General features: G+C 58.7%; 1 protein-coding gene across 1 annotated transcript; it reads right to left on the bottom strand.

Annotated features, from left to right (window-relative positions):
• Positions 1 to 915: 915 nt before the first annotated feature.
• On the bottom strand, positions 916 to 27,318 carry CDH15 (cadherin 15). The gene is made up of 14 exons (XM_050922639.1): positions 27,184 to 27,318; positions 12,440 to 12,601; positions 11,149 to 11,304; positions 10,593 to 10,737; positions 7,359 to 7,519; positions 6,838 to 6,966; positions 6,449 to 6,634; positions 5,675 to 5,928; positions 4,349 to 4,491; positions 4,038 to 4,274; positions 3,268 to 3,507; positions 3,049 to 3,185; positions 2,471 to 2,635; positions 916 to 1,499 (listed from the first exon to the last, which is right to left on the bottom strand). Exons 1-14 carry the CDS (start codon positions 27,235 to 27,237, stop codon positions 1,302 to 1,304), a joined length of 2,367 nt encoding a protein of 788 aa, XP_050778596.1. The 5' UTR covers positions 27,238 to 27,318; the 3' UTR covers positions 916 to 1,301.
• Positions 27,319 to 27,735: the final 417 nt, after the last annotated feature.

Below are 27,735 nucleotides of genomic sequence, written 5' to 3' on the forward strand. Positions count from 1 at the left end.
GCCTGGACCTGGTTCTGCTTTCTCTGTGGAGGCCTGTGCCCTGGCCTAGCACTGGGCAGCCCCCTTGGCCCAGGAGTAGCACTTCACTCCCCCTCCACTGGCAGCTGCCCCCCTGCCTATGCAGCACTAAGCACCAGCCAGTACCATGCTCCAAGCCTCTTTATTGGGCATGTCGTTGGGGGGGATTTTCACCTGGCACTTGTGTAAAAATGTCCCCCTGGGGCAGAGTCTCCTAGCCCTGGCACAGCTCTCCACCTCAGCGGGTCCCAGGCTGGGGCTGCCCCTACCCTGAGCACCCCAGCCAGGCAGGGCCCGGGGGGCTGGCTCAGCCAGGGGCCCCCTCCCTGCAGGGCTACTGCCCTGCTCCCTCCTGCCTGCCTGGTGCTGCCAGCCCTAGGCCAGCTGTGCCTTGCCCCTGCTATCCCCCTCTGCCGTGCTCCTCCCCCAGCCTTGCTTGGGCAATCCCCCCGGGTGCCGCTGCAGGAAGCGGCTTTCCCCAGGCTTCCTGGGCCTTAGCTGCTCCAGGGCCCCTGCCAGCCCTGCCCCTCCCTCCTGATCCACAGCTCCCTGCCAGACTTTTCCTGCACTGAGCTCCCTGGCCACCCCCCCCGGCAGGAGCCCCCGCCTTGGAGGACTGTGTTCTCTACCCTCTCCCAGCTCAGCTACTCTGGGAGCCAGGCCCGCAGCCAGCTTCTGCCCCTTCCATGTCTGCTGCAAGAGTGCCCTGAACCTCCCTGTGTAACGATCCTGCTCCCCTCTGCCCTGCCCCTCTCCTCCCCCTGCTCCCCTCCTGCACCTGCTTCTGGCTGCCTCCTACTCCCCAGCCTGCCCCTTGAGAGCCAGGCTAAAGTTAAAGCTGGCTGTAGCGCTCTCCCTGTTGCTGGTGCCTGCTTCCCCTGGCTTTGGATGGTGGCCTGGCTCAGCAGTCATTGCAGGTCGAGCTGGGCGTGTGGGTGTCCGTGCAGTTCTCACATCCCTGAGCCCTCCTGGGGCAGGCGCATGGGCAGAGGCAGGGCTGAGCTGCAGGAAGTGGCTTCGCCCAGCCTAGCCCCTGGCATGGGGGGGCGCTGCCTGGGCCCTGGGCTGACTCTGCTGTTAGAAGCAGCTTGTTCCCAAGGCTGGTGCTGTTCAGGTGTTCAGTGTCCAGGGCTCGGTAGCTGTATGGGCGCATCCTGCAGAGGCGGCTGCTCCCAGGCTCTGCTGGCGCTGGGCAGGGCCCAGCCCCCTACTTGCAGGATTCCCTGCCGCTCAGGAGCAAGCTCTGCCCTCCTGGTCCCTGAGTCCCCCTCCCTGCCCTGGCCCTAGTGCCCGTACAGGTCCGCCAGCCGACGGAAGCGCGGACCCCACTCGCTGAGATAGTCATAGTCCTGGTCGCCATCTGTCAGGCTGGACACGATGGAGCTGAGCGAGCCGGCCACGGAGCCGGAGCCCTCGCAGTCGTAGATGAGGGCTGTGTCGTAGGGGGGGACATTGGGGTCGCTGTCGGCTGCTTCTAGCCCCTGGAAACAGGAGAAAAGGGCTGTGAGGTGTGCGTGGGGGGTGGCTACTGGCTAGTTGGCAGCAGCCCCTGGGCCAGGCAGCTGTCTCCATGCCCAAGCTGGGCCCTCCTGCCAACCTGGCCCTGCCCTGGCTGCCTGTGCCCACCCCTCGGCGCCTAGGAACCCCGGGAGGCCCACTTGAGCACCAGCCCCCAACCCTCTCAAGCCAGTCACAGCCAGAGAGGGGAGTGGGACACCAGTTCCCTCCCTCCTGTGCCAGGGTCAGGGCAGGGGCTGTGTCTGTCCTGGGAGGTGCCCAGCATGGTTTGGACGCTGGAAAAATGCCAGCTCCAGTGTGGCAGGAATCCAGCCAAGCAGGGCCTTGGGGCCAGCAGATGGGTCCTCAGGGAACTTAGCCAGTCTGCCAACTCCTGCTTGGCCATGGGGGCACCCGGCCGAACGGGGGCGCTGGGGCTCGCAGACAGGCCCTCGGAGCTCGGCCGAGTGGGGGCGCTGGGGCCGGCAGACAGGCCCTCAGGGAGCTCGGCCGAGCGGGAACGTTGGGGCTGGCAGACCGGCCATGGGGGCGCTGGGGCCGGCAGACAGGCCCTCAGGGAGCTCGGCCGAGCGGGGGCGTTGGGGCTGGCAGACCGGCCATGGGGGCGTTGGGGCCGGCAGACAGGCCCTCAGGCAGCTCGGCTGAGCGGGAGGGTTGGGGCGGGCAGACAGGCCCTCAGGGAGCTCGGCCGAGCGGGGGCATTGGGGCCGGCAGACCGACCCTCAGGGAGCTCGGCCGAGCGGGGTCATTGGGTCTGGCAGACCGGCCATGGGGGCGTTGGGGCCGGCAGACAGGCTCTCAGGGAGCTTGGCCAAGCGGGAGGTTTCGGGCGGGAAGACCTGCCCAGCTGGCTCATTGGCCTGTTCCAGCTTGGCGGGCGCAGCCCGGGGCTGGCTGGGAGCAGCTCCAGCCCATGCCATTGTCCCCGGCTCACCTCGTTGATGAAGTCTTCGATGTCAGAGGGGCTGGCAGGCAGTTTCCATGGATAGGGGGGGGTGGCGTAGCTGTAGGGAGCGTCTCTCCGGGTCGGCTGCTTGCCCCGGGGGCAGGCTCGGGGGAAGAAGTCGGGATTGCGGAGCTGGTTTATGTCGTAGGCGCCCTATGGAGAGAAAAGCTTTAGTGCCTGCCGGCGAGCAGGTCCTGCCGGCGGGGGGCGCTGGGCTGCAAGGGGCAGCAGCAGTTTGGTGCTGCCCAGTCTGGTGTAATATGGTGTGTGTGTCCCCTAAACAGGAGAGATGGGGGACAGCACAGGGGCAGGGCTGGGCTAGCAGGGGGTGCCGGATGGGGCCCGAGGGGCACACGGAGGGCTGGGCTAGCAGGGGGTGCTGGGTTGGGACCAAGGAGCACACGGAGGGCTGGGCTAGCAGGGGGCGCCGGATGGGGCCCGAGGGGCACACGGAGGGCTGGGCTAGCAGGGGGCGCTGGGTCGGGACCAAGGGGCACACGCAGGGCTGGGGTAGCAGCAAAGTGTGTGGCTGGTTTGCCTGGCGCATGTGGCTGCCCTCCCCTCACCTGGTCCTCCTCGCCCCCGCCCTGCTCGTCGTAGTTGAGGATGTTGTCGCGCAGGTCGTCCTGCGAGCTCCCCAGCAGCCCCTCGTGCTGCGGCCGCCGGAGGCAGCGCTCCCGGACGGCCGCCAGCAGGGCCAGCGCTGCAGAGACAGAGAGAGGTGATGGGGCCGGGCTGGGGCTGGGGTGGGGGTCAGCGGGGGGGGGGAGGGGTGTCTCACTTACACACAAGCAGGATGATGCTGCTGAGGATAATCATCAGGGCCCCAAAGCTGAGCCCCACCCCAGCCGTCGATGCAGCCGCTACGCTGGCCTGGCAGCTGCCCCCCTCATCGCAGGGGCACACGGAGACGTTCAGCAGCTGCACATGCTCCTGCCGTGGCTTCCCGGAGTCGCTGAGCAGGAGCGGCAGGGAGTGTAGCCCTGTGGGCACCGGCACCAGCAATGCCAGCACCGCGTGGGTCGCTGAGCGGAGACAGGGATACCATGATATACCCAGCCCGTATGGCCCCAAGTTCTGCCCCCCACCGATCGGGCCCTGCTTCCCCCCCCACACGAATCGGGCCCTGCTCCCCCCTCACTGATCAACCCCCGTTTCCCTATCACTGATCGGGCCCTGCCCCCCCCGATCAAGTTGTGCTCCTCGTCACCAATCAGTGCACCCTGCTCCCCCCCACGATTGGGGCCTGCTCCCCCTTCACTGATCAGCCCCCCCGCTCCCCCCCCACAATTGGGCACTGCTCCTCCCTCACTGATCAGTGCTTCCTGCTCCCCCTCACCAGTCAGTGCCCCCTGCTCCCCCCTCACCAATCAGCCCCTTGCCCCCCCCACTAGGCTCCACCCACCCCTGGCCAATCAAGTCTTTCCCCCTCAGGCGGGCTGGGGCGGCTCTGCCCTAGCTGTTGCAGGGCGAGGGGGAGCGGGGCTCAGGCTGTCGCCTCCCATCCATGGGAGAGGTGCTTGCAGCTGGCGCTCACTCCAGCCCCTGTCCTCACCGTTGAGCTGGCTGAGGCTCCAGTTGTGGGCGAGCTGGGGGGCGTCCGGGTTGAGGCGGAAGTGGAAGGGCTCAGCGTGGGGCGGCAGGTCCTCATCTATGGCGCTCAGCAGCAGCCCCTGCCCCTTGCTGGGCTCGCTGCACATGACGCCCGCCAGCGGCAGCAGGGCCGGCCAGTGGTCGTTCACTTCCACGATCTCGATGGACAAGGTGCCAGTGGCTGTGTGCGGTGGGTCAGCTGGGGACAAGGGCAGACAGGTCAGGGCCCAGCACTCACCGGGAGGGCAGGTGGGGCCAGTGCCCCCAGCTCACCATTATCGCTGGCCAGGATGACAGCGGTGTAGCAGCTGCCCTGCAGGAAGGGCGAGTGGCCTGGCAGCGCCCGCTTGGTCTGCACCCTCCCGGAGCGCGGGTCCAGCAGCAGCCAGTCGGCCGGGTCATAGGCCAGGGAGTAACTGCAGGCAGAGACACCAAGTTATTTGCCTAGGCAACCAACTCAAACCTCTCAGGGGGCATCCCAGGAGCCCTGCCCTGGCATGAGCAGCTGGCAGCGGGGAGGAGGAGAAGCAAAAAGTCACAGCCCTGCTAAATGATGGTAAAACAATGTCAGAGCGGGCTCAGGAGGCACCTCTGTCCCCACTGCCACCAGGTAAAGCCAGAGCTCGTAAGCTGCCTAGAGACAGCAGCCTGGCTGCCAGGAACCTGAGCAGCACCGCGTGAAAGCTACCGTCGTTGGTTTGCCTTTATGGTATTGTCTCGATTGTTTATCTATATGGTTTCCAGCTGGTTCTTTACTTGTTTCTGTTTATTGCAGAGGTTTAAATTTGTGCAAGGTTTAAATCAACGCAGTGGTGGGTGTTGCTGGGTCTGCAGTATGGTAGGCTTGGGCAAAGGATTGTCCTGTAATGCTTCAGTTCACAATGATTGGCTAAGGAAGAGCTAAGCAGGACTCAAGCTAAACTATAGAAAGTGGGGTCCAAAAGGAAGGTCTTTGGCACCAACTCCAGACACAGCCCAAGATCGGAGTTGCCAGACCTCAGCGCACTGCTAGTTGTACTGTGCAGATGCTGGAGGAGCCAGACATGAGCTGATCCTGACTGACCACCAGGAAACGGTCACTTGCCTTGTGGGGCGTGGTGCTTAGCGGGTGGGTTCTAGGGGGTAACTGTTAACACCTAGCAGCTGAGCGTAAGGTTCTTTCCCCGGTACACAGCCCCGCAAGCCTGCAGGAGATTATGCCCTGAGCCCTAGGAATCGGGTGATGGTGGAGGTGCCCTAGAGTGGGCGGGTAACACCCTACCCAGAGCCAGTGCCAAGCCAGAGGAGTTGCAGCCAGCACGGCAGAGCACTGAACCTGACCTCCCAGCCCCTGCCAGCCTGTCTTCCCCACCCAGGGCTCCTGCAGGCCAGCGCGCCAGCCCCTGCCTCAGCAGTCCCTGCAGCCTGGCTGCTGCCTCCACTCGGTGGGCACTAAGGGCCAAGTTCCCCAGCCTCGTACCACCCCATGGGGCCCCTCGCTGGCCAGTGCAGCTCCGACCCCTGGTCCCCAGCCACTGGCACTGTGTCCAGGTTGCTCCTGGAGGGTCTGCTAGGGCTCCTGGGGGTGCAGGTGGTGCTGGCCCCTGGTGGGGGGCTCACCTGAGGGCCTGAGGATGGCGGGTGTCGGGGTCACTGGCACTGAAGGTGGTGAGCTCGGTGCCAGGCGGTGCCCCCTCCTCCACCCTGACCAGCCGGGGGTTCTCGGGGAAGAAAGGTGCCTCGTTCACGTCCTGAACCTGCACCTGCACCATGGCCAGGGCCCGAGTGGTCTGGGGGGCCGATGGGTGCAGCTGGTTCTGGTTCTGGACGGAGACGGTGAGTGTGAAGTGGTCCCGCCCCTCGTGGTCCAGGGCCTGAAAGTGGAGGGGCTGACAGTTAGTCACAGGGAAAAGCGCTAACCCCAGGCCAGCCACCCCAGGGATTGCTCTGCACGTGGGCTCCCCACCCCCATGCCCAGGGGTCGCTCTCCAGCGGGGCTCCCCACCCCTACGCCCCAGCGATGACTCTGCACATGGGCTCCCCACCCCCGTGCCCAGGGGCCACTCTGCACATGGGGTCCCCAACCCCAAACCCCAGGAATCGCTTTCCAGTGGGGCTCCCCACCCCTATCCTCCAGGGATTGCTCTGCACATGGGCTCCCCATCCCCATGCCCAGGGGCCGCTCTCCGGCCGGCGTTCTGGGCTGGGACATAACCGGGCTGCTCCCTGGGGCCATTGGTAACGAGGGGCAGAGCATGGCCCCTGCACTGAGTGACTCATCTCCAGCTGGGCCCGGGCTGGAGGGAGCAGGGGCCTGGCTGGGGCATGGCGCTGGCCATGCCCCCTGGGGCTAGGAGCAGGGACAGGCTGTGGCCCAGGGTGGTGTCCCCTCACCTTCACCATGGAGAGAACGCCGTCGTTGGTGCGGGGGTCGGTGCGGATGGCGAAGGCCCCGTCCGGGTCACCCTCCAGGATGGTGAATCGCGCCAGCCAGTTGGGGGAGCCGGGCAGGTCCTTGTCGTGCACCAGGAGCCGGCCGATGTCCACGCCACTCGTGTTCTCCAGCACCTCCAGGGAGAACTGCAAGAGAGCAGCTGGGGAACTCATGACCTGGCACGATGGCACGGCCCACGTTCACATCTCGCCCAGGGTGGGCCAGGATCCTCGTCCCCCCGGCACGGAGCCCACAGAGGGCAGGAACCCCCCCACGGCCATGCAGTGAGTCAGACTGGCCCCCAGGCATCCTGCACTCCATCCCCCCAGCCGCTGGCCCAGCTCCCTACCTCCGGCTTGGTGAACTCGGGTGGGTTGTCATTGATGTCGTCCACGTAGATCACGGCTGTGGCTGTGGTGGTGAGGCCATCGCCTGACATGTCGGCCACTTGGAGGGTCAGGTTATACACACTCACCACCTGGGGAGGAGGGAGTCAGCTACTTGCCTGTTTGTCAGGGCCAGGGCCAGGGCCAGGGCCAGCCCTCCCCCCCCATGCCCTGGACCCCTGGAGAGGGGCAATGCCCTGCATTACCCAGCCAGGGCCTGCCCAACCCACTCCTCACTGGCCTGAGTTAGCTCACATCTGCGCCCTGGTGCACAGTCTGTTATTCATGCCCTGGGTCTGTCCCAGCAGGGCTCTGCTAGTCTTGCCCAGGGGCTGCCCACAGGTAGCCAGAGCACACTGGGCTTGGTTGCCACTCAGTATACCACTAATCAAGTGCAGTCGGGCGGCCCCCAGCCTGCTGTGTGCCTGCAGAGACATGTCCCCGAGCCAGGCAGCAGGGACTCCCAGCCCACAAGGCCCATTACCTCGCGGTCCAGCCCCACTTGCGCGGTGCGGATCTCGCCTGTGGTCTCATTGATGCTGAAAAGCCCAGCGGAGCCCTGCTCCAGGATGGAGTATCGCAGGGCTGCGTTGTCCGTGTCGGGGTCATCAGCGTCTATGGCTTCTGCCTTCAGCACGTAGGTGCCTGCGATCAGAAATACACCGTGGGTGTAGAACCATAGAAATGTCAGGCTGGATGGGACTTGGAGAGGTCATCGAGTTCAGCTCCCAGCGCTGTGACAGGGCCAAGTAAATCTAGACCATCCAGGACAGGTTGTCCCACCTGTTCTTAAAAACCTCTAATGATGGGGATTCTACAACCCCCTTGGAAGCCGACTCCAGAGCCTAACTACTCGAAGAGGTAGAAAGTTTTTCCTAATATCTCACCTAAATCTTCCTTGCTGCAGATTAAGCCCATCACTTCTCTTACCTTCAGTGGATATGGAGAACAATTGATCCCCATCCTCTTCAGAACAACCATAACGTATTTGGAGACTGTTATCAGGTCTCCCCTCAGTCTCCTTTTCTCAAGACTAAATATACCCAGTTTTTTTAACCTTTCCTCCTAGGTCAGGTTTTCTGAATCTTCGATCATGTTTGTTGCTCTTCTCTGGACGCTCTCCAATTTGTGCACATCTTTTCTAAAGTGCGACGCCCAGAATTGGACACAGTTCTCCAGCTAAGGGGCACAGGTACTGCCCATGTCTTACATACAACACTCCTGCTAATACACACCAGTATGACATTAGCTTTTTCCACAGCTCTAGCACATTGTGGACTCATATTCACCCTCAACCCCAGATCCTTTCAGCAGCACGACCATCTGGCCAGATAGTCCCCAGTTTGTAGCTGTGCATTTGATTGTTTCCTTTCTACATGTAGTACTTTGCACTTGTCTATATTGACTTTCATCTTGTTGATTTTAATTCTGACTGCCAAAGTGCTTGAAATTCCTCACAGCTTGGGGTAATCTGCAAGTTTTATAAGCCTATTCCACCCATTATCCAAGTCATCAATTAAACTATTGCACAGGCCTGGACACAGGACAGACCCATGTAGGACTCCATTAGATACCTCTACCCTGTTTGACACTGAACCATTGATAACGACGCTTTGAGTGAGGTCTTTCAGCCACTTGCGCAACCACCTTATAGTAATTTCACCTAAGCCCACACCTCTCCTGGGCAACCAAAATGGCAGATGAAATTCAGTGTTGATAAATGTAAAGTGATGCCTGTTGGAAAACAGAATCCCATCTATACATGCTCTTATCTTAACTAAATATTCTTAACCTGTTCTTTCCCTCTTTTGGCTTGTGATCCTTCCCCCCTTGTTGTCAATATTAATTATAGTGAGTATCTGGTCACCATTAGCTTTTCTCAGTCAAGATTGAAGTAAAATAGGCATTAAACATCTCAGCTATTTCAATGTCATCAGTTGTTCGTGCTCCTTCCCCACTAAGTGGAGGCCCTACATGTAACTTCAGCTTTTTCTTGCTCCTAATGTTTGTAAAGACCCTCCTTTTATGTCCCTTGCTAGGTGTAACTGATTTTGTGCCTTAGCCTTTCTCATGTTGTCCCTACATAAGAACAGCCAGACTGTATCAGCCCAAAGGTCCAGCTTGCCCAGGATCCTGTTGTGACGAAGTGGGACTGTTCTTAATGTTTCCTCTGAATACTGTGTGGGTGCCCCAGTTTCCCCAAGGCATTTCTGAAGTCTCCAGTGTGCATAAATGGCTGACACGCTGTCCCCTGGCAATAAATGGCCAGGGCACTTCCTCCCTGCAAGGGGATGGCTAAACGTGAACAAAAAGATCAGGTTACCTGCTGGCCTGGGAAAGAGAAAAGGCCAGAAAGGAGGGGCTGGAGGGGGTTTCAGTTTGGGGCTGGCTGGGAACAGGAAGTGAGGGCAGAGGTGGGTGTCTGCGTCACTGGCCCCAGAATGGACCTGGCTGAGAGGTCCCGTTCTCTGTACCTACAAGCTCTGTTTTAGACCGTGTTCCTGTCATCTAATAAACCTCTGTTTTACTGGCTGGCTGAGAGTCACGTCTGACTGCAAAGTGGGGGTGCAGGACCCTGTGGCTTCCCCAGGACCCAGCCTGGGTGGACTCACTGGGGGAAGTGCATGGAAGGGCATATGGTGAATGCTCCAAGGTCAGACCCAGGAGGTGAAGCCGTGTGAGCTTCTTGCCCTGAAGACAGTCTGCTCCAAGGGAGAGGAGGCTCCCCAAAGTCCTGATTGGCTTTGTGGGGAGCAGTTCCAGAGCATCGCCTGGAGACTCTGTGACACCTGTCTTCCAACAGTGGCCAGTGCCAGCTGCCCCAGAGGGAATGAACAGAACAGAGAATCACCAAGTGATCCATCCCCTATTACCCATTCCCCACTTTTAGTAATAAAAGGCTAAGTGGGGGGGGGTCCCTGCCCATCCTGGCTAATAGCCATTGATGGACCTGTCCTCCATGAACTTATCTAGTTCTTTTTTGAATCCTGTTATAATCCTGGCCTTCGCAACATCCTCTAGCAAGAAGTTCCACAGAGTGACGGTGCATTGTGTGAAAAAATACTTCCTTTTGTTTGTTTTAAACCTGCTTCCTATTGATTTAATGTGGTGACTCCTAGTTCTAGTATTATGAGGAGTAAATAACTCTTTCTTATTTACTTTCTCCACACCAGTCATCATTTTATAGACCTCAATCATATCCCCCCTTAGTTGTCTTTTTTGCAAGCTGAAAAGTCCCAGTCTTAAGCTATCCTCACATGGCAGCTGTTCCATACCCCTAATAATTTTTGTTGCCTGTTTCTGAACTTTTTCCAATTCCAATATATCTGAGATGGGGCGACCACATCTGCACGCAGTATTCAAGATGTGAGCATACCACGGATTTGTATAGAGGCAATATGATATTTTCTGTCTTATTATCTATCCCTTTCTTAATGATTCCCAACATTCTGTTCACTTTTTTGACTGCCATTGCAAAGTGAGTGAATGTTTTCAGAGAACTAGCCACAATGACTCCAAGATCTCTTTCTTGGGTGGTAACAGCTAATTTAGACTCCATCATTGTACATGTATCGTTGGGATTATGTTTTCCAATCTCCCTACATGCTGGTGCTGTTTCTTTGTGCTCCTCCTTAGCTATGTGCTCATACTTCCATGTTAGATTTGTGCCACACCGGTGAATGCCAGGCCCTGGCACTCTCACACCAAAGGCACCCACCTGGAACGGCTCCCTCCACCACGTGCCCCGTGAAAACCTCCTGCTGGAACAGGGGCCGGTTGTCGTTCTGGTCCACCACAACAATCTCCAGGTCGGTGGGATCTTCCAGTGTTGCGCCCCCCAGGTCCAGGGCAAAGGCCCTCAACTGGGCACAGGGCAGAGAACAGGCATCAGCCACAGCTCCCAGCTCCTTACCAGCCACCAGACAATAGCACACTTCACTGCTGACTTACTGGCTCCAGGGCTGTGTCAGTACCAGCTGCTGTCAGCAGGAGGCGCTGTAGGGTATGACTGGGCATGCTGGCTCTGGAGAGCTCACACCTATCCCATGCCAGGCTCCCAGCAGGAGGCACTGAGTTCCTCCCCAAGCCAGAACATTCCCCCTCCACACACTAGCTCTGTGTGTGTGTGTGTGTGTGTGTGTGTGTGTGTGTGTGTGTGTGTGTGTGTGTGTGTGTGTGTGTGTGTGTGTGTGTGTGTGTGTGTGTGTGTGTGTGTGTGTGACACAGCAGCAAAAGCAGAGGAGGCCGAGCTGCATGCAGGGAGGGACCCTTACCCGGAAGCGGTCGTTCTTCTCTCGGTCCAGCATGGTGTTGAGGAAGACCTTCCCACTCAACTTGTCAATGGAGAAGATGCCCAGGGGTTCCTCATCCACGCCCGGCCCCTTGATGCTGTAGATGACGCCCCCAGGCAGCTGCTTATCCGACTTGATCTGCCAGAGAGACGTGTGAAAATAAACCCACAGGGCTGGCAACCTCTTGTCCCTCACCCATCCCCAGCCTAGCCCCCTGGGACGAGTGCAGGCCCAGCCATCCTGGGAGCAAGAGGTCTAGGGGTGGGCAGCTGCCTGGATCAGCCTCTGAGCCACCCAGCCGCAAGGCGTTACCAGCAGCCAGGGATGCTCAGCACATCACCGGAAGGCAGGCTCAGGCTGGGTGAGGGTATGACTCAGTGTGTGTGTGTGTGTGTGTGTGTGTGTGTGTAAGTCTGGGAGGGAGTGGGAATGGGAGTGTTTGTGATATGGGGAATGGGTGTGTGCGCCTGCAATAATGCATGTGTGTGTGGTAGTGGAAGTGTGGGAGAGAGTGGATGTGTGCCTGTGCAAAGGTGGATGGGTGTGTGTGAGATGATGAATGGGTGTGTGTGTGTGTGTGTGTGTGTGTGTGTGTGTGTGTGTGTGTGCAATGGTAGATATGTGTGTATGTGCAATGATTGTCCATATGTGATGGTGTGTGGAGGTGGATGTGAGTAGTGGATGCATGTGTGTGATGGATGGTGGCTGCGTATGAAGAGGGGATGTGTGTGTATGATGGTGAATGGTGGATGTGTGTGTGTGTGTGATGGTGGATGCGCGCGCGTGTGTGTGTGTGTGTGTGTGATGGTGGCTCCGTATGAATGGAGGATGTGTGTGTATGACGGTAGATCGGGGTGGAGATGTGTGTGTGTGATGGTGGATGGGTGTGGATGCATGTGTGTGTGATGGTGGATGGTGGCTGCGTGTGAATGGTGGTGGGGTGTGTGTGCAGTTGTAGGTGTGTGTGTACATGATGGGAGGGCTGGGTGAGTGTCTGACATGATTTTGGGAGGGCGCAGCCACGGAGTGAGGGCCAACCTACATCCCTGCCCCTATAGCCTGGATGCTGGGTGACCCCTGAGGTAGAAGAAGCCCCATCTACATTTTTCTGCCTCTGTCCTTCCCATGTTTGATGCCCCAGAGCTGCCCTTGCCAGGCCGAGCAGGGGGGAGCCTGGCCTGCACCCTACGCAGCCCAGCTCTGGAGGTCTGGAGCCCTGGGCCATTGGAGCACCTGCCCTGGGCTGCTCAGGCCGGGCTGGGGCAGCACGTACCTGCACAAGGAGATGGGGGATGCGCTTGTGGTTCTCGGACACGCTGATGGGTGGGATCACCCAGGCCCTCTTCACCCTGCTGGGCCCAGCTCGCTGTCGCCACGGATACAGGACCAGGGGGCTGGCGGGGAGGCCAGCCTCCCCCTGGGAGAGGTTGATGCCCTGTTGGGATAGAGATTGAGGTCAGGTCATCCCACTGGTCACCCCAGTTGCTGCTTGCTGGCTCCCCCACCCCAGCCTGCCTTCCTCTGCTGGGCAGGAAGCAGTGAGAGTGGCAGTCGGTCATTGCCCCACCTAGGTATTTGGTGAGGGCATGGAACGAGTGATAGCCACGGTTCGGATCCCAGGGCTCAGAGAGGAGCCAATGGCCTTGGGATTTCTCTGAGGTGACGGTCGCTGCCCTGTCTCCTGTGGGAACCAACACCAGCTCTGCAGGCTGCATGCGGCGGGGAGGCTCCGAGGCGAGGCTGGTCTCCTCCCCACCCAGGCTATGCTGCCAGCAGTGAAGGGGGCACATGGCTCCAGAGCATGGGGATGCGAGGCAATCCCATCCTCGCACTCAGCCCTGCTCCCTGCCCAGCACTGGTGGGGGGGGCTCTTCCCAGCAGTAAGGCTGCAGCAGCACCTTGTGCCAATTTGGTGCCTGTGACAGGCAATGCCCCGCTCCTCCTGGGGGATTCCCCTTGCCCAGGGTTTCCTCTCTGCAGAGGCAGACCCCCCTCTCTCCTGCTCCACGGGACTGCGCTGTTTTGGACAGGTAAGGGCTGCCAGAGGTGACAATACCGCTGACTGAGAATGCAGCAGGCTGGCTGTCAGAATCCTTGAGACCCCCATAGGGGCACCCCAGCACAAGAGCCCCTGGCTATTCTTAGGTGCCGATTATGGAATTTCCCTGCAAAGGGCACACACATTCCTACATGCTGTGCATGCAAACAGCCGCAGTACTGTAACCGAATGCTAATCTGCATTGTACTGTTCTGCTACTGGGTGCTGGAACTGTGTGAAAATACCTTATTTTAAGCTAACCTTAGCCACACCTGTCAGAGCATCAAAGGCTCGTGTGACGGACACATCTGGTGTGCATAAGCAGGCGCTGTAGCCAGTCCATATCCGGCACAGAAATACATGACATGGTGTCAGAAGTAAATTCAGAACAGAAAGAAAACAGCAACCAAGGCTGCAAACAAAAGGAACAAAGCGAGAAAGGTTGCAGGGTCTCATACACGTACCACTAAATCCCAGAGACCTTCAGCTTTGACAAACCTTCAGACTGGAAAGAAGCTTTAGCATTACAAGCAAGCCTCACAAAGAAACTGAAGCTATCCGGGTATCTTCTCTGATTTATGCTATGGGGAAGCAGGCAGAGCATAGCTTTAGATCCTTTGCCCTTGTTGGAAGATAGTCACTAAGACGACAAGGAAAGGGGTCTGGCTATGTTAGACGCACACTATGCACCTCAGAGAAATGGGCGTTATGCCAGAGCACATTGTCCCCAGCGAACTCAAGGACCAGGAGAAAATGTTAACTGCTTTACATGAGCTGAAAACTGTGATTTGGGAAATGCAAAGCATGAAAACTGCCCAAACAGGCTGGCTAACCGATTAAAAACCTTGTGCAGCAGGTACAACTGAAGAGTGATTTAACGTAGCCACAGAGAGCAAAGCCCCCTCAGCGAGAGACAGGAAACCCACGAGCAATGCGCGAAACGTGAAAAACAAGAAACTAGCTTAGAAGCTGTTAACAACTGCAGCATGAGCGCTAACAGGCACTGCCGTGCGCCCCCTGCGACAAGGAGAGACCTCCCTGGCATGTCCGTCGGTAACAGAGATGGGCTGGTCACAGAGCTTGCTTACACTGTACATCCCACACATGATCATCCTAAGGCCCTTTCACCCTCCGCCAGGTGTGGCTGAGGTGAACTTAATTAGGGGCCGCCTACTGGCTGAACAGTATAATACAGAGTAGAATCCCGTTACACTCCCAGGCTAAGGGGAACCAATTCCAGCCCACATGTGCAAGGTGTGGAAAAGGTCTAGCCGGGTGGAGATCCGTGCTGTAACACATGCACAAAATATGGACAGTTTGCAGCTGTTTGCAGCACCAAAGCATTCAGGGAGCTGACTCGGCTCACCGACAATCAAGAGCCATTGTTTCTGGGATTCTGCCATTGTGATGCCTTAGAGCCTGCCTGGAGAGGGCAGCTGAATATTCATGGCAAGACAATTGACTTTAAAATTGACTAAAACAGCTGATGTCATAGTCCTCTCAGAAGGGATTTACAATCCCCCTCTAAAGCAGCAATCACCTGACAGTCATCTGACTAGCCCTGGAAGGATTCTGAACTGCATGGGCCAGTTCACCGCTGAAACAACATACAAAGACAAAAGTTATGTGTTCAGAGCGTATGTGAGTGAAGGACCACAGACCTCCAGCCTTCTTAGCCGCAGTGTGGCAGCCATGAAGGGCCCACTGAGAAAGGTGGAGGAACATGTTAGAATATTTTTTGATGTTGGCATTTTGGAAGGCAATCCAATACAAATAACTCTAGAGACACTGTGAGTACACCTCGCAGGATTCCTATGTGGACCTTAAAAGACTTAATGATGCAGCTCTGGAAGATAACATGGGATGACTTCCTCCCCAAAGGGAGAGCAGCTACAGTATTCTCCAAGCTGGATGCCTCAAATGGATTCTGGCAAATTCCTTTAGCCAAATAAAGTGCTAAACGAACTACATTGATCACACCCTTCGGGAGATTTTTGCTTTAACAGATTACTTTATGGGACACAGCAAAAAGGTAAAAGAAATGAACTCAACAGCTCCATTTCTTCAGTACTACAGTGTGAACAAACCCACAATGGTCAGTGCAGATGTGAACAGCTGGGTGTTGCATTGTTGCAGCATTAGGCCTCTGAGTGGAAGCCAGTTGCATTTTGTTCTCGCACACTCACAGAAGCATAAAAACAACGTGCACTGATTGAAAAGGAGCCTGTCAAATGTATGGGCATGTGGGAGCTTGTACGGATCCTGCACAGACTGGATTAGTTTACAGATAATAGACCATAAACTGCCTTGTTACCGTCATCAGCAGAAAAGACCTGGATCATGCACTGCTGAGATGCCAGCATCTATTGTTCAGGTTCATGCAATTTAGCCCAATTGCTAAATATGTTCCTGGGAAAACTCTATCATGGAGCCCAGCATCGCACCCAACTACCTGTGAGCTGAAAGAAGACGTAAAGGTGTCCATGGATGCTATGGACACATAGACCAATGTCAGGAAAGAGACTACGCCAGCTCAACAGACACACAACTTCAGGAAGTTCTAAGTCTAAAGAAGACTAAGGATGTGACAAGCGACTACTTTGTTGTGAGTGGACAGTTAAGTGAATCAAATGGACTCATGATTAAAGGCAATTGCATTGTAATTCCAAATGAAATGGGAGGAGAAACCCCAAACCTCATCCCTGAAGGACATAAAGGATTAACTAATGCCACGAACAGGCCAACCAGTCAGTGTGGTGACAGGGCATCAGTGAGGACCTGAAGTATCGGCATGTGAACATTGCCAAGCTAACAGAGCAGCACAACACAAAGAACCTTTAATAACAACACCTTAACCAGTCAGACCTTGGATGGGACCAGCTGCAATTTATGTGAATTCAGACGATGTCATTACTTGGTCATCATGGACTGTATTTCTGGTTATATAGAAATAATGTACTTGAAAGATATAACATGTTGCAGTGTTATTGAAAAAGTAAAGTGCACTTTTGCTCACTTTGATATTCCAGAACAACTAGTGATGGACAATGGACCACAATCCACTGCAGCAGCATTTAAGTCAGTCTGAATGAAATAGGATTTTTATCATATTACTAGCAGCCCACAGTACCCACAAGTGAATGGAAAGGCTGAGAGAGCTGTACAGGCAGCCAGCTACTGGCTCTATCGCCGAAGTGGCCAGACATGAAGACTGGGGCCAAATTGAATAAAGAGGTTAAAAGAGCTTATGAACACTCTTACAATGGACACCTGTCAGTTAGAGACCTGCTGGGTCTAGACCCTAGCGGCCATGTGCATAGCTAATCGGATGGGGGAAAAGGCTGAACAACTCCAGCTGTTGTGAAGAAACAGAAGGCAGTGCCCAGCTCCTATGCAATCGAGACAAACAATGGAGAGTTGAACAGAAGCCGATGACATCTACAGATCGTCCCCCAGAAAGACCAGTCAACGCAGAACACAGAGAACTCAAAGATTCCAGGCCGACCACGGCGAGTCATTGCACAGCCAGATGGTCCAGTGGTTGCGCGTTCGGGTCGGGTCATTAGCAAACCAGTGCGGTTCAGAGACACCGACCAGCCAGCTACACGCAGGCTGCAAAGACAGCCTGCTAGTGTAAATCTTGGGAATGGCGGGAATGTAGCACTTAAAGGGGGAGGTGTCCTGGAATGCTAAACTAGACCACTGTCCGGCCACTAGGTGGCGCTGTTGGTCAAATATTGTATTTTAAAGGCGCCTCCCTCAGACCTGGATCTTAGGATGGGCAGGACTGGGGTGTCTCAGCAAGCGCCCTAGCCAGACCATACGTGCTACACGAGAGCATGACAGGCCTGTGCACCGCTACGTGCCCTGTGCACAAACGGCCACAGTCACACGTGCACTCCCACACGCCGTGCACACAGATGTAGTCACGTGCACCACGAGACACCCATCAGTCCCGGTCATCCATCACAGATCCTATTACCCCAGCCCAGAGAGACCCTCCTCCGCCCCCCACCTGCCATAGAGCACCCATGGAAAAAAATTAGCAGGAGTTTAGCACCCATGGGCAGCCAAGCTCCCCTCCCTCCCTGCCCTGTACCTCCTGCCCACCGCAATCAGCTGTTTCGTGGCATGCAGGAGGCGCTGCGGGGGGAGAGGGGAGGAGAAGGGATGGGATGTGCTTTGGGGAGGGGGCAGAAGTGGGTGGAAGGAGGTGGGGTGGGGGTGGGAAGAGGCGGGCAGGGTTTTGGGGGAAGGAGTGGGGTGAGAGCAGGTGCCTGGGGTGGAGCAGGGGTGGGAAGATGTGGAGTGGAGTGTGTGTGTGTGTGGGGGATTTGAACATCCCCAGAGCCCAGAGGAAGCTGGTGCCCGTGCCACCTGCTGCCCCCCAGCCTTTCCTCAGTGTCAGCATCCAGCTTAGCCCCTGACCCCTGCGTCCAGGCTGAAACCACCATGCAGGCAGGAGGTGAGTGGCAGAATCTAGAGCAGCTGCTGCTGAGACATCACAGCCATGCATCTCTGGAAACACAAGAGCCTTTTGTGGTGGGGCTTCAGAGAGCAGCTGCGTGGGCCTGTGGGAGGTGGAGGGGTCTGGAGGGGCCCTTTGCGTTTCAGGAAGGATGGGGGTTGGAGGAGGGGGCTTCCTCCGGCTCTCACAGGGCAACAGGGGAACAGCAAAGAGAGAAGATGTGATTGGGGCCAGACTCTGGCCTCAGTCCCCCCGACCCAGGAGCCTGCAGCCCAAGGCCCTGGCAGCACCTAGTGATGCTGATAGAGGGGCATGTGTGGCACAGGCACGCGGGCAGGCAGTGCCTCTGGCCGCTGAAGCGTCCCTTGTTATATGCAAATGATGCTCTTGGTGGGGAATTGGTGAACTGTCTGCAGGGGGCCTCTCAGGGTCTGTTGCACATGAGCGTGATGGGTGTGCTCCTTGCACAAGTGCCAGGCAGGCTGCACCATACTTGGGTGTGTACTGCCCCCAGATAAGTGTAGCAAGAATTCTGGGCAAGCTTGTGACTGGGCACTGCATGTATGTACAATGTGAACTGCATGCTGTGTGTGTGTGTGTGAGAGAGAGAGAGAGAGAGATCCGGGGTGTGTGTGAGAGCGCTGGTGTGTGTGTGCTGCAGGTAACTCTGTGTGTGTGTGCGCGTGTGTGTGTGTGCGCACGTGCGCACACGAGAGGGAGGGAGAGAAATCCGGGATGTGTGTGAGAGCGCTGGTGTGTGATGTGTGTGTGCTGCAGGTATCTGTGTGTGTGATGTGTGTGTGTGGAGCAGGTATCGCTCTGTGTGTGTGTGTGTGTGTGTGTGTGTGTGTGGTGCAGGTATCTGTGTGTGTGTGTGTGTGAGTGTGTGTGTGTGTGTGTGCTGCAGATATCTGTGTCTGTGTGTGTGTGTGTGTGTGGTGCAGGTATCGCTGTGTGTGTGTGCGCGCGTGTGCCTAGGCCAGTGTGGGTGGGGTTGCTGCGATGAGGGAGTGGTGAGTGCTGTTCCGGGTGCCCGCAAGGCCTGGTCGCCCGCCCATCACAGCACCAGACTGAGCCCCCCACAGCTCATTTCTCAGGCTGAAGCAAATGGCTCCTGCCCCAGCCAGACTCGGGGTCGGGGGTAGGGTGACCACACGTCCCAATTTTATAGGGACAGTCCCGATTTTTGGGTCTTTTTCTCATATAGGCTCCTATTACCCCCCACCCACTGTCCTGATTTTTCACACTTGCTGTCTGGTCACCCTAGTCGGGGGCCCACGTTGTTCAGCGGGGCCGGAAGAGGGATCACACTGATCTTGGGTTCCCACAGGCCCCAGGGGACGGCCAGGGCGGGGAGGGCACAGACAGCGTCAGCCCCACTGGCTATAAATAGAGGCAAGTGCCTGGGTGTGTGCTGGGAACACGCTGCCAGGATTGCAGGCAGCTGCGGGCGACCTCGGGGCTTAACCCGGGGGGGTTAAGCAGAGAATCCAAATAAATCTAAAGGCGAGTGGAATTCAAGGGACCCTCGGCACGGAGCCTGGGAGCAACCTCCGGCTCCCTTCCCCCCACTTGGGGCAATGGGGCCTGCGAGCCACTGCCTTGGCAACTCAGAGCCCCCCCCTTGGGGCGGGCAGGAGATGGGAACCCCCCCATACAGGTATTCACTGTTCTCCACTGGACCCCACCCTCCCCCATGGGGCTTTAACAAAGTTGAGGGAAGAGAAAGAACAAACAGCACTGGAGAGTCAGATGCTGGACAGGATCCCCCCTTTCAGCTCTGCTGGTGCCCCTCAGTCCTGACCCACAGCCCCCGTTTTCCCAGCCCTGTGCCCACAACTCTGCCAACGCCCCTCAGGCCTGATCCGCAGTCCCCATTATCCCAGCCCTGTGCCCCCAACTCTGCCAATGCCCCTCAGTCCTAATCCACAGCCCCCATTATCCCAGCCCTGTGCCCCCAACTCTGCCAACGCCCCTCAGTCCTGACCCACAGCCTCCGTTATCCCAGCCCTGTGCCCCCAACTATGCCAATGCCCCTCAGTCCTGACCCACAGCCTCCGTTATCCCAGCCCTGTGCCCCCAACTCTGCCAATGCCCCTCAGTCCTGACCCACAGCCTCTGTTATCCCAGCCCTGTGCCCCCAACTCTGCCAATGCCCCTCAGTCCTGACCCACAGCCCCCATTTTCCCAGCCCTGTGCCTCCAACTCTGCCAGTGCCCCTCAGGCCTGATCCACAGTCCCCGTTATCTCACCCCCTGTTATCCCAGCCCTGTGCCCCTCAACTCTGCCAATGCCCCTCAGTCCTGATCCACAGCCTCCCTTATCCCAGTCCTGTGCCCCCCAACTCTGCCAATGCCCCTCAGTCCTGATCCACAGCCTCCCATATCCCAGTCCTGTGCCCCCCAACTCTGCCAATGCCCCTCAGTCCTGACCCACAGCCCCTGTTATCCCAGCCCTGTGCCCCCCAACTCTGCCAATGCCCCTCAGCCCTGACCCGCAGCCCGTTATCCCAGCCCTGTGCCCCCAACTCTGCCAATGCCCCTCAGTCCTGACCCACAGCCCCCATTAATCCAGCCCATGCCCCCCTCAGCCCTAACTTGCAGCCACCCTTCCCCAGCTAGTCCAGTCCTGAGCCCCGCGATGCTCTGCAGAGCCCCTGCACTCCTGAGGTGCTGCTCCCTGGTTGTGGTGGCTGCTGGCCCTGCTGCCATGGCGTTTAAGACCCAGGGAAGCCTTTTGCTGCTTCACTGACTCATTCCTCCCATTCTAAGCCCATTTTTGGTAAAAAAAATTTGCATCTGAGGCTCTTGTTGTTCTGGGCAAAGCCAGGTGGGGCTGGGCACATGAATCACAGTGGCTGGGGTCACGCTGCCCCCTTTCCCACCACCAGCCGCAGCCTGGGAGCACCGCGAGTCCCAGTGCCCCAGAAAAGCCACCGTCTCACCACTGCCACCCCCAGACCCCGCAGCACCGGGGGGCGGAGTGTTAAAGAGGGGAAATCCCCCCAGCAAGAAAGCAGCTTGTCCCAAGGGAACTGTCTCCCAAACGCCCTGAGACGAGCTATGCCCACTGTCTCAATCACCTCTCCCACGAGAGCCAGGGTCTGTGTGCGCAGTGCAATGGGCCCCATCCTGCCTGGGGCTCAGTGGCAGCTGCCAGTGGCTGGGGTGAGACCTCCCTCGGAGCAGGGCTAACGGGAGCCCAATGGACTCCCGGCTCCTCCAGCCCCTGTGGCTTGCTAAGCACTGCTGTAATGCAAGCACCAGCCGCACACGGCCCTGCTGCACAGCCAGCCCTGGGGGCGTTCGGGGCACAACTGACACAGGAGGCTGCTCCCGGATGCTGAATCCCCAAAGGGGAGGAGTTGGAAGGGACAGGTCATTGCCTCCTTCCCCCTGCAGAATGCAGCAGCTGGTCCCCTCCACTGCACCCCATGGGCTGGGCCGGTCCCAACTCACAGCCCAGGCGGTGAGAGCTGGCTGAGTGGCCGTGCTTCCAGGGAGTTATTCTCCCATACTCCCCTGGAAATGGGTGACGACTGGACATAGCGGGGAGTCCCAGCAGGCTGGGGATACAGGGATGGCCAGCAAGTGGGGCCCAAGCCCTGGCTGGTGCTACCGTACGGCATGTAATAACTAGCAGGCGTACTGCCCCCAACGCGTTGTCCACACAGGGTGCTGCTTCCACACCGAGCAGCGTCAGGCTGTTGGTGGCGCATTCTGGGACCCAGCTGGCTCAGGGCTGCGGGGCCACCCCCCACCCTCAGCTGTCCCAGTGCAGGCCAAGCTGGCCGTGCCAGACACTCTTACCCACAGGTGAGGGGGGTGCTGTGTGGAATGATGGGGGCAGCATGGGCTTGATTCCTCGTGAGCTGGCATCCATCCAACCCAGTGGGGCAGTCTAGGCCCCGAGGGAGGCTCCGACTGATTCTGCTCCAGAGCTGCCCACTCTGTCAGGGCCGTCGGCCTGTCCTGTGGGTGCCCTGGCCCCCAGAGCTCCCAGGCTGGCACCTGGCAGCAGCTCCTGCCTGCCCCCATCCTGCGGGGAGCCCACCCGGGGTTGCAGCTGAACACAGCCTGGGCTGCCCCGCCCAGTGCTGGAGACACTGAATGGCTGCCCAGGCCCTTCCCCACGACAGGCTGACTGAGCCACCGCAGTGGGCCTGGGGGTGCTCTCTGGGTACCCACCTTGCTCTGCTCACCATCTGGAGCAGGCGGGGTGTGCTGGGGCACTCCATGCAGCTGCTGGCCAGGAGCCCACTCACACATTCCCTCAGCCTGGGAGAATCACACAACTGAGACGCTGCAACCACAGTTCCCAGGGTCACAGAGAAGCCATGGAGCCAGGGCCAAGTCCCTTGGCTCCCAGCCCCAATGCTGCTGCGGGCCATGGCTGTGCACCGGGCGGGGAGAGCCTCTCTCCAGAGGAGCTGCTAAACACACTGGGTTCTGCTCCTGTGGGACTGGGCGTGCTCCTCGCAGCACAGACATGGGGCGGGGAGAAGGACCCAGTCGCCTCCGTCCTTGGGGCTTATGCACCAGAGACGGGCCCAAAGCCATCGCACGTCTCCTGTGTGTCATTGTCAACATGCCATGCTATAACCCCCTGGAGGTTCGACACCCACAGGTCAAGGAGGATGGGCCGTATTTCCTGGCGGGGGGGCATGACGGGAGGTGGGGCCAGCTTTGCAGAGTCCCGTGGTACCCGTTTAGGGCTCAGTATGATGCCCACGGGGTCCTCCTATTGGCGTCAGTGTTGGACTGGGCCTGGCCGTGACTGTGCACACACACCCGTGGGACGTGCCTGGGCACTTGCAGATCGCTGAGGATTAGCCCGCCATGGCAGTGAGCGTGGGGACAGCTTGGGCATGTGGTGCACGGACAAGGGACTGAACAGGCGACCCTACGGCTCTGCACGGTAGGTACTGAAATCCAGGAGCAGTGGAGGGACACACAGAGGCTGGGGACGTTTCTCCCAGCAACAGCAGATGGACCCAACTTGGAATGTAGCACCATGAACCAGAACGCCCCCAGCCACCCATCTCAGGGACAACCTAAGATGGCCACCACCAGCTCTCCAGGCCCCCATCCCTCCCCACCTTCCCAGGCTGCCTCACTGAGCCCTGGGGGGTGTCTTGGAGTCCTGGGCCTGCCCCACGCCCTGCCTTTGTACTGTGGGGTGAGGCCATGCTGGCGGGGGTGGCTGGAGGGGTCAGCACCTCGAGCGGTGCCACTAGGACACAAGAGGCTGGGCTCTGGCTGTATCTCTGCTCCCCTGCTGGCCCCTGCCTTAGCTATGAGCCCTCCCCTGGCCACACCTGCTTTTCTATGCGCTGAAGACCAAATGCCCCTTTACCAGGAACTAAGGCAGGGAGCAGGGGGAGGGGATTTCCCCCCAATAATTCAGTTCCTTGCTCAGAGCAGACATTTTTAGAGCTAGCATGAATTTGACCTTTGACCTTTCCAAATAGCAGCCACATACACTCCCCGCTCAGGCCTGTTTGGGCCCAGCTTGGGATTCCAGTGGGACAGCTGGGCAAACACAGCCCCACACTGGCTATAACCACAAGCTGCATGAACACCCCCTCCCATGGAGACACCCCCGCCCCCTCGCACACTGGCCCTGCACACCCATTGTCCCCAGCTTGTTAGCCTGGCCCGCTCCATAGCCACCCCGTGCCTGCTGGGCGCTGCCAGGCGTGGCCGGTGGACGAGGCCCAGGCTGCAGGTCTTGGGGTCTAGGCAGTGCGTGTGGCAGTACCGTCCTGCCCGCTGGATTTTCCTTCGCACTGGAACTCTTCCCGAGGGGCCTGTGCTGGCTCCGGGCCCCGCACCAACCGAGGCAGCGAGGCGGGTGGCTAGCAGCCCGCAGCCCCCTGCCCGAGGGAGCTGGAGGGATGGGGCTGTGCTGCGAGTGCACTGGGTACCGTCTTGCCTGAATGCAGAGCCCAGCCCCTGGGAACGGCTCAGCTCTGCCAGGGCGCGAGCCTGGCTCCCACAGCACCTCTGCTCCCGGGACGGCAGCCCGGAGGAATGCTGGGAATGGCTTCAGCTGTCCCGGGGGGCCCTACGCCTGGGGGTGTATAAATAGCTGCCATTACTGTCCCTGTGGCTGCAGCAGAGAGACGGCAGCTGGGCCAGGCTCACTGTCCTGCCAGGAAGAAGCAGGGACTCCCTGATACTGGGCCACTCTCTGCAGCCTTGGGCTGACTCGGGGGCCATTTGCCTGCCCTCTCCCTCCCACTGGAGATATACGGTCTGTCTACACGGCAGTAAAACACCCACAACTGGCTTGGGTTCCTGGGGCTCAGACTGCAGGGGCTACACAATTGCTGTGCAGACATTAGGGCCTGGCTCTGGAAACCCACGGAGCGGGAGGGCCAGCCATGGTTGTGGATCGTGGTGTAGACATGGCCAGAGAGACCTCCTGTCATGGTGGCTGCAGGAGAGGAAGGGTTTAACGCTGGGCTGGCTGTGTCTGGCCTCACTGACAGCAGTTCAGCTTAGTCCCAAAACTCGGTCACGAAATCCCCACATGTAACATGGCAAAATTGTTGGTCTGCAGCAGAGGGGCCAGGCTGGAATGGCAGGGGGAAGGAGGGTGGCTGGGGGTTGGGGCTGAGGGACATCGGCAGAGCTGGGTGTAGCGGGAGCTGGGTTCTGGGACAGGTGGAGGGGAGCCTGGTTTGGGATTGAGGGGCAGCAGCCAGGCTGTGTGGGGCCCCACCGATGGCTTTTTCACATTTCACACCTATCACTGACTCCCTGGCTGTTGTGTGGCCCAGCTGGGCAGCATGATGCACCCACTGCTATGGGGCTGGGCCACCCCCTACCCGGGGCAGGGGTCTGTGGTCTGAGCAGACTCTGGAAGCACCTTGTGTCAAGGGTGTGGTGTCCCAGAGCAGGAGGAAACGCGGGTCCCTGGCATATAGTTGGACAGGGGGTGTCATAGATGGTCAGTCTTTACTGGCCCTCTTGTCCAGCCTCCTCAAACCCTCCTCCCATTTGCCAGCCCTGGCACCACCCTCTGGCCAGCACCCACCAGGAGGGGATGGTCGGGAAAGGCTCGTCCCTCCCGCTCTACGGTGCACTTTCCCTGCTGCTGGGGGTCAGAGTGCACCCGCTCCTTCCCCTTGGGGGGGAACTGCAGGGCTTAGCCAGCAGCTCCTGCCCCACCTCCATTCGGCACAGCCCTGCCCCAGACCTGGCTGAGCAGGAATCAGCTTTGGAAAATTCTCTTGGTTACATTTCTGGAACAACTGCTAGCAACCTGCCATGATCCCTGCGGCTCCACCAGATCCCCATGGCTTCACCAGACCTCCCCTCCCCCAAGTCTACCAGACCCTTCCCGGTTCTACCAGATCCTCATGGCGCCTCACCAGATCCCCACAGCCAGAGCAGACAGACGCCTCTCCCAGACAGCCAAATCCCTCCTGCCATGGTTCCTCTGTGCACACACGTGTACAGCACAGGAACCCCTCATGATTGCAGTGGTGCTGCCTGGGTGCTACCGAGAGATTTGGCCATATGGGTGTGTGTGTGCACGGATAGTCTATGTCACAGTGTGCGTGTGGCAAGGTGACTGTGACTATCTACACGTGGGAACGCACAGCGCACGGCTGTCTCTGTGGCCGAGGTGACTGGATGCAGGCATATGTGCAGATGACCCTCTGATGGGCCAGGCATGCTGGCACCATGCTCTCTGCTCAGGCCAGGAGTGGGGCTATCAGGATCCTGGTGGCTCTGCCTTGCCCACTCCTGCTTCCTGGGTGTGTGCCCGGCCGGGGATCAGGAGCTGTGCAGTGGTGCCGAGTGCCCGGCTCAGCTTGTACAGTTCCCTCAGCTTTGCTTTGGCCCAGCTGCCATTCCCTGGGGAGGGACGGGGTGAAGGGGCCTTGTTTCGACTAGGAACACTCACTGGAGCTGGCCGGGAGGGAGTGCTCCCACCAGCTGTCAGCCCACCTGCCTGTCCATCACCAGGGCACTGCCCCTTCTCCCAGCCCCATTAGCCAAAGGAAAGGGAAGCCAGGCTGGAGTGGGGTGAGAGGGAGTTGGGGGCACGCTGAGGGATGCTGGGGCCTGGGGGGCTCAGCAGGATTCTGAGAGGGGGTTAATTGCTCTTTAAGCCTTGTGTCAAAGGCCCTTTCCCAGCGATGTCCTGCCTGGAGAGGAGCCCCAGTGTCTCAGGGCTGGTGCACCACAAACCACTGCGCTCTGTGGGGCCAGGACTGTCTTGGTCTGCGTTTGTACAGCGCCTGGCACCACAGGGTCCTGGGCACTACCGTAATACACCTAATAACGTACAGCACCACAGGGTCCTGGGCATTACTGTAATACACCTAATAACATACAGCGCCTGGCACCATAGGGTCCTGGGTATTACCATAATATACCTAATAATGTACAGCGCCTGGCACCATGGGGTCCTGGGCTATTACTGGTGCACCTGGGCACAATTAGTAGCACACACACACACACACACACTGCAGAAGGCTGGAACTGAGGGCTCCTTCCAGAATCCCAAAGCCCCAGGCACTGAACACACAACAGCTAACACTACAGGGGAGAATGCACCCAGGGAAGGAGGGCTCCCACCTGTCAGAGATGCTCAGACACTGTGGTGAGGGTCCCCAGTATGAGACTCTGGACAGTAGGGTTAAGGACGCTCTGTCACTGCATGGGGAGGGCAGCAGACCTGCACCTGGAGGCATGACACCTTGAAAGCCCCTTTGCACAGATATGGTTTCACAACAGCATCAACTGCACAAGAACTGCTGCAGCCTCCTCCCACCTCCCTAAATCTCCAGCAGCTGCATTTCCCGGGGGAGGTGGCACCCGGAGGGCCCCCCCCCCCAACCACATGCGATATATCCAGTGCATTCAATCCCTTCCCCATATGGGGGTGCCCCACGCCCACCCATACACAGGATGGGGATGCCAGGAGTCCCCAGAGAACTGGCACAGCGTGGTGAGCCCCCCCGTCTCCTCCCAGGCTGGCCATGGGCAGAGGTGCTGCTCCTGCTCCACCTGAACTCCAAACTAGGACTCCTGGTCAACAGTGTTTCTCTTCTGGGTCCCGACCCCGTCTTCTGTGCTCTGCTCTCCTCAACCCTGAGCTCCACGTGCTGGGACAGCTGTCTGTCCCCCCACCCACCTGCCTCCTTCCCCCAGGCTCTGGGAGCAGGGCTCTGGGCTGAGCATGGTCTTTGGGCAGATTATTTCCCCTCAGGCCCCTCCAGAGCATGTGGAACTCCCTTCCACACCGTCCTGGTTTAAACCCCTCACAGTCTCGCCATGCAGGGCTGAGCTGGGGCCTGGAGACTACCAAGCACCCAGCACCCCTGGGGGTGATGCTGTGGTTGGATCCCAAGCCCTGGAAGCCCCATAGACCTGTGAGCCAGACCAGCTCCATAAACCTTCTTCGGTGGCCACTGCCGCAGAGCGTGGTGCCACCTGCCGCAGAGCTGGGGCTGGGTATGGACGTCAGCACCTGGAACGCTGCCTTCCCTTACCTTAGCCCAGAGAGGCGCCAGGAGGCAGAAGGCGAGAAGGCAGGAGCTTTCCATCCCGGTCTGGTCGGTCCCCAGACTGGCAGTGTCAGTGCCTCGGGCAGGGACCGCAGGGCTCGGAGTGGGAGCGACTCTCTTGTGTGGAGCTCTCCAGTCCGGAGCTAAAATAAAACTGTTGTCTGGCTGAGTGACAGCACATGTGCTGTGCATGTGGGGGGTGCGGGGTGGGGGATATTAGTGTGGGGGGAGAGAGCAGCTGTCCCCATTACACAGTGCTTAGGTCAGATATCACTCTGCCCACTGCACCGGGGGTGGGGGGATGGGCAGGGTTAACCCTTTGTGTGTCAGCTGCAAGTGCCGGACCAGGAACCGAGTGCCAGCCCAAGGGCTGCTAGCCAGGCTGAGCCAAGAGTGTGGTACCAGGCTCAGGCCAATCAGCTCAGACACCCGCCCAGCAGAGCCACAGCCGATTTCGCTCCGTTTGGCTTAGTTAAACCGGCTCCTAATCAACACAGGCTACTGCGCAGCTCGCGCCTTCACCTGCATCAGAGTGTC

This window comes from Gopherus flavomarginatus, chromosome 14 (assembly GCF_025201925.1).
Source record: "Gopherus flavomarginatus isolate rGopFla2 chromosome 14, rGopFla2.mat.asm, whole genome shotgun sequence".
NCBI lineage: Eukaryota > Metazoa > Chordata > Testudines > Testudinidae > Gopherus > Gopherus flavomarginatus.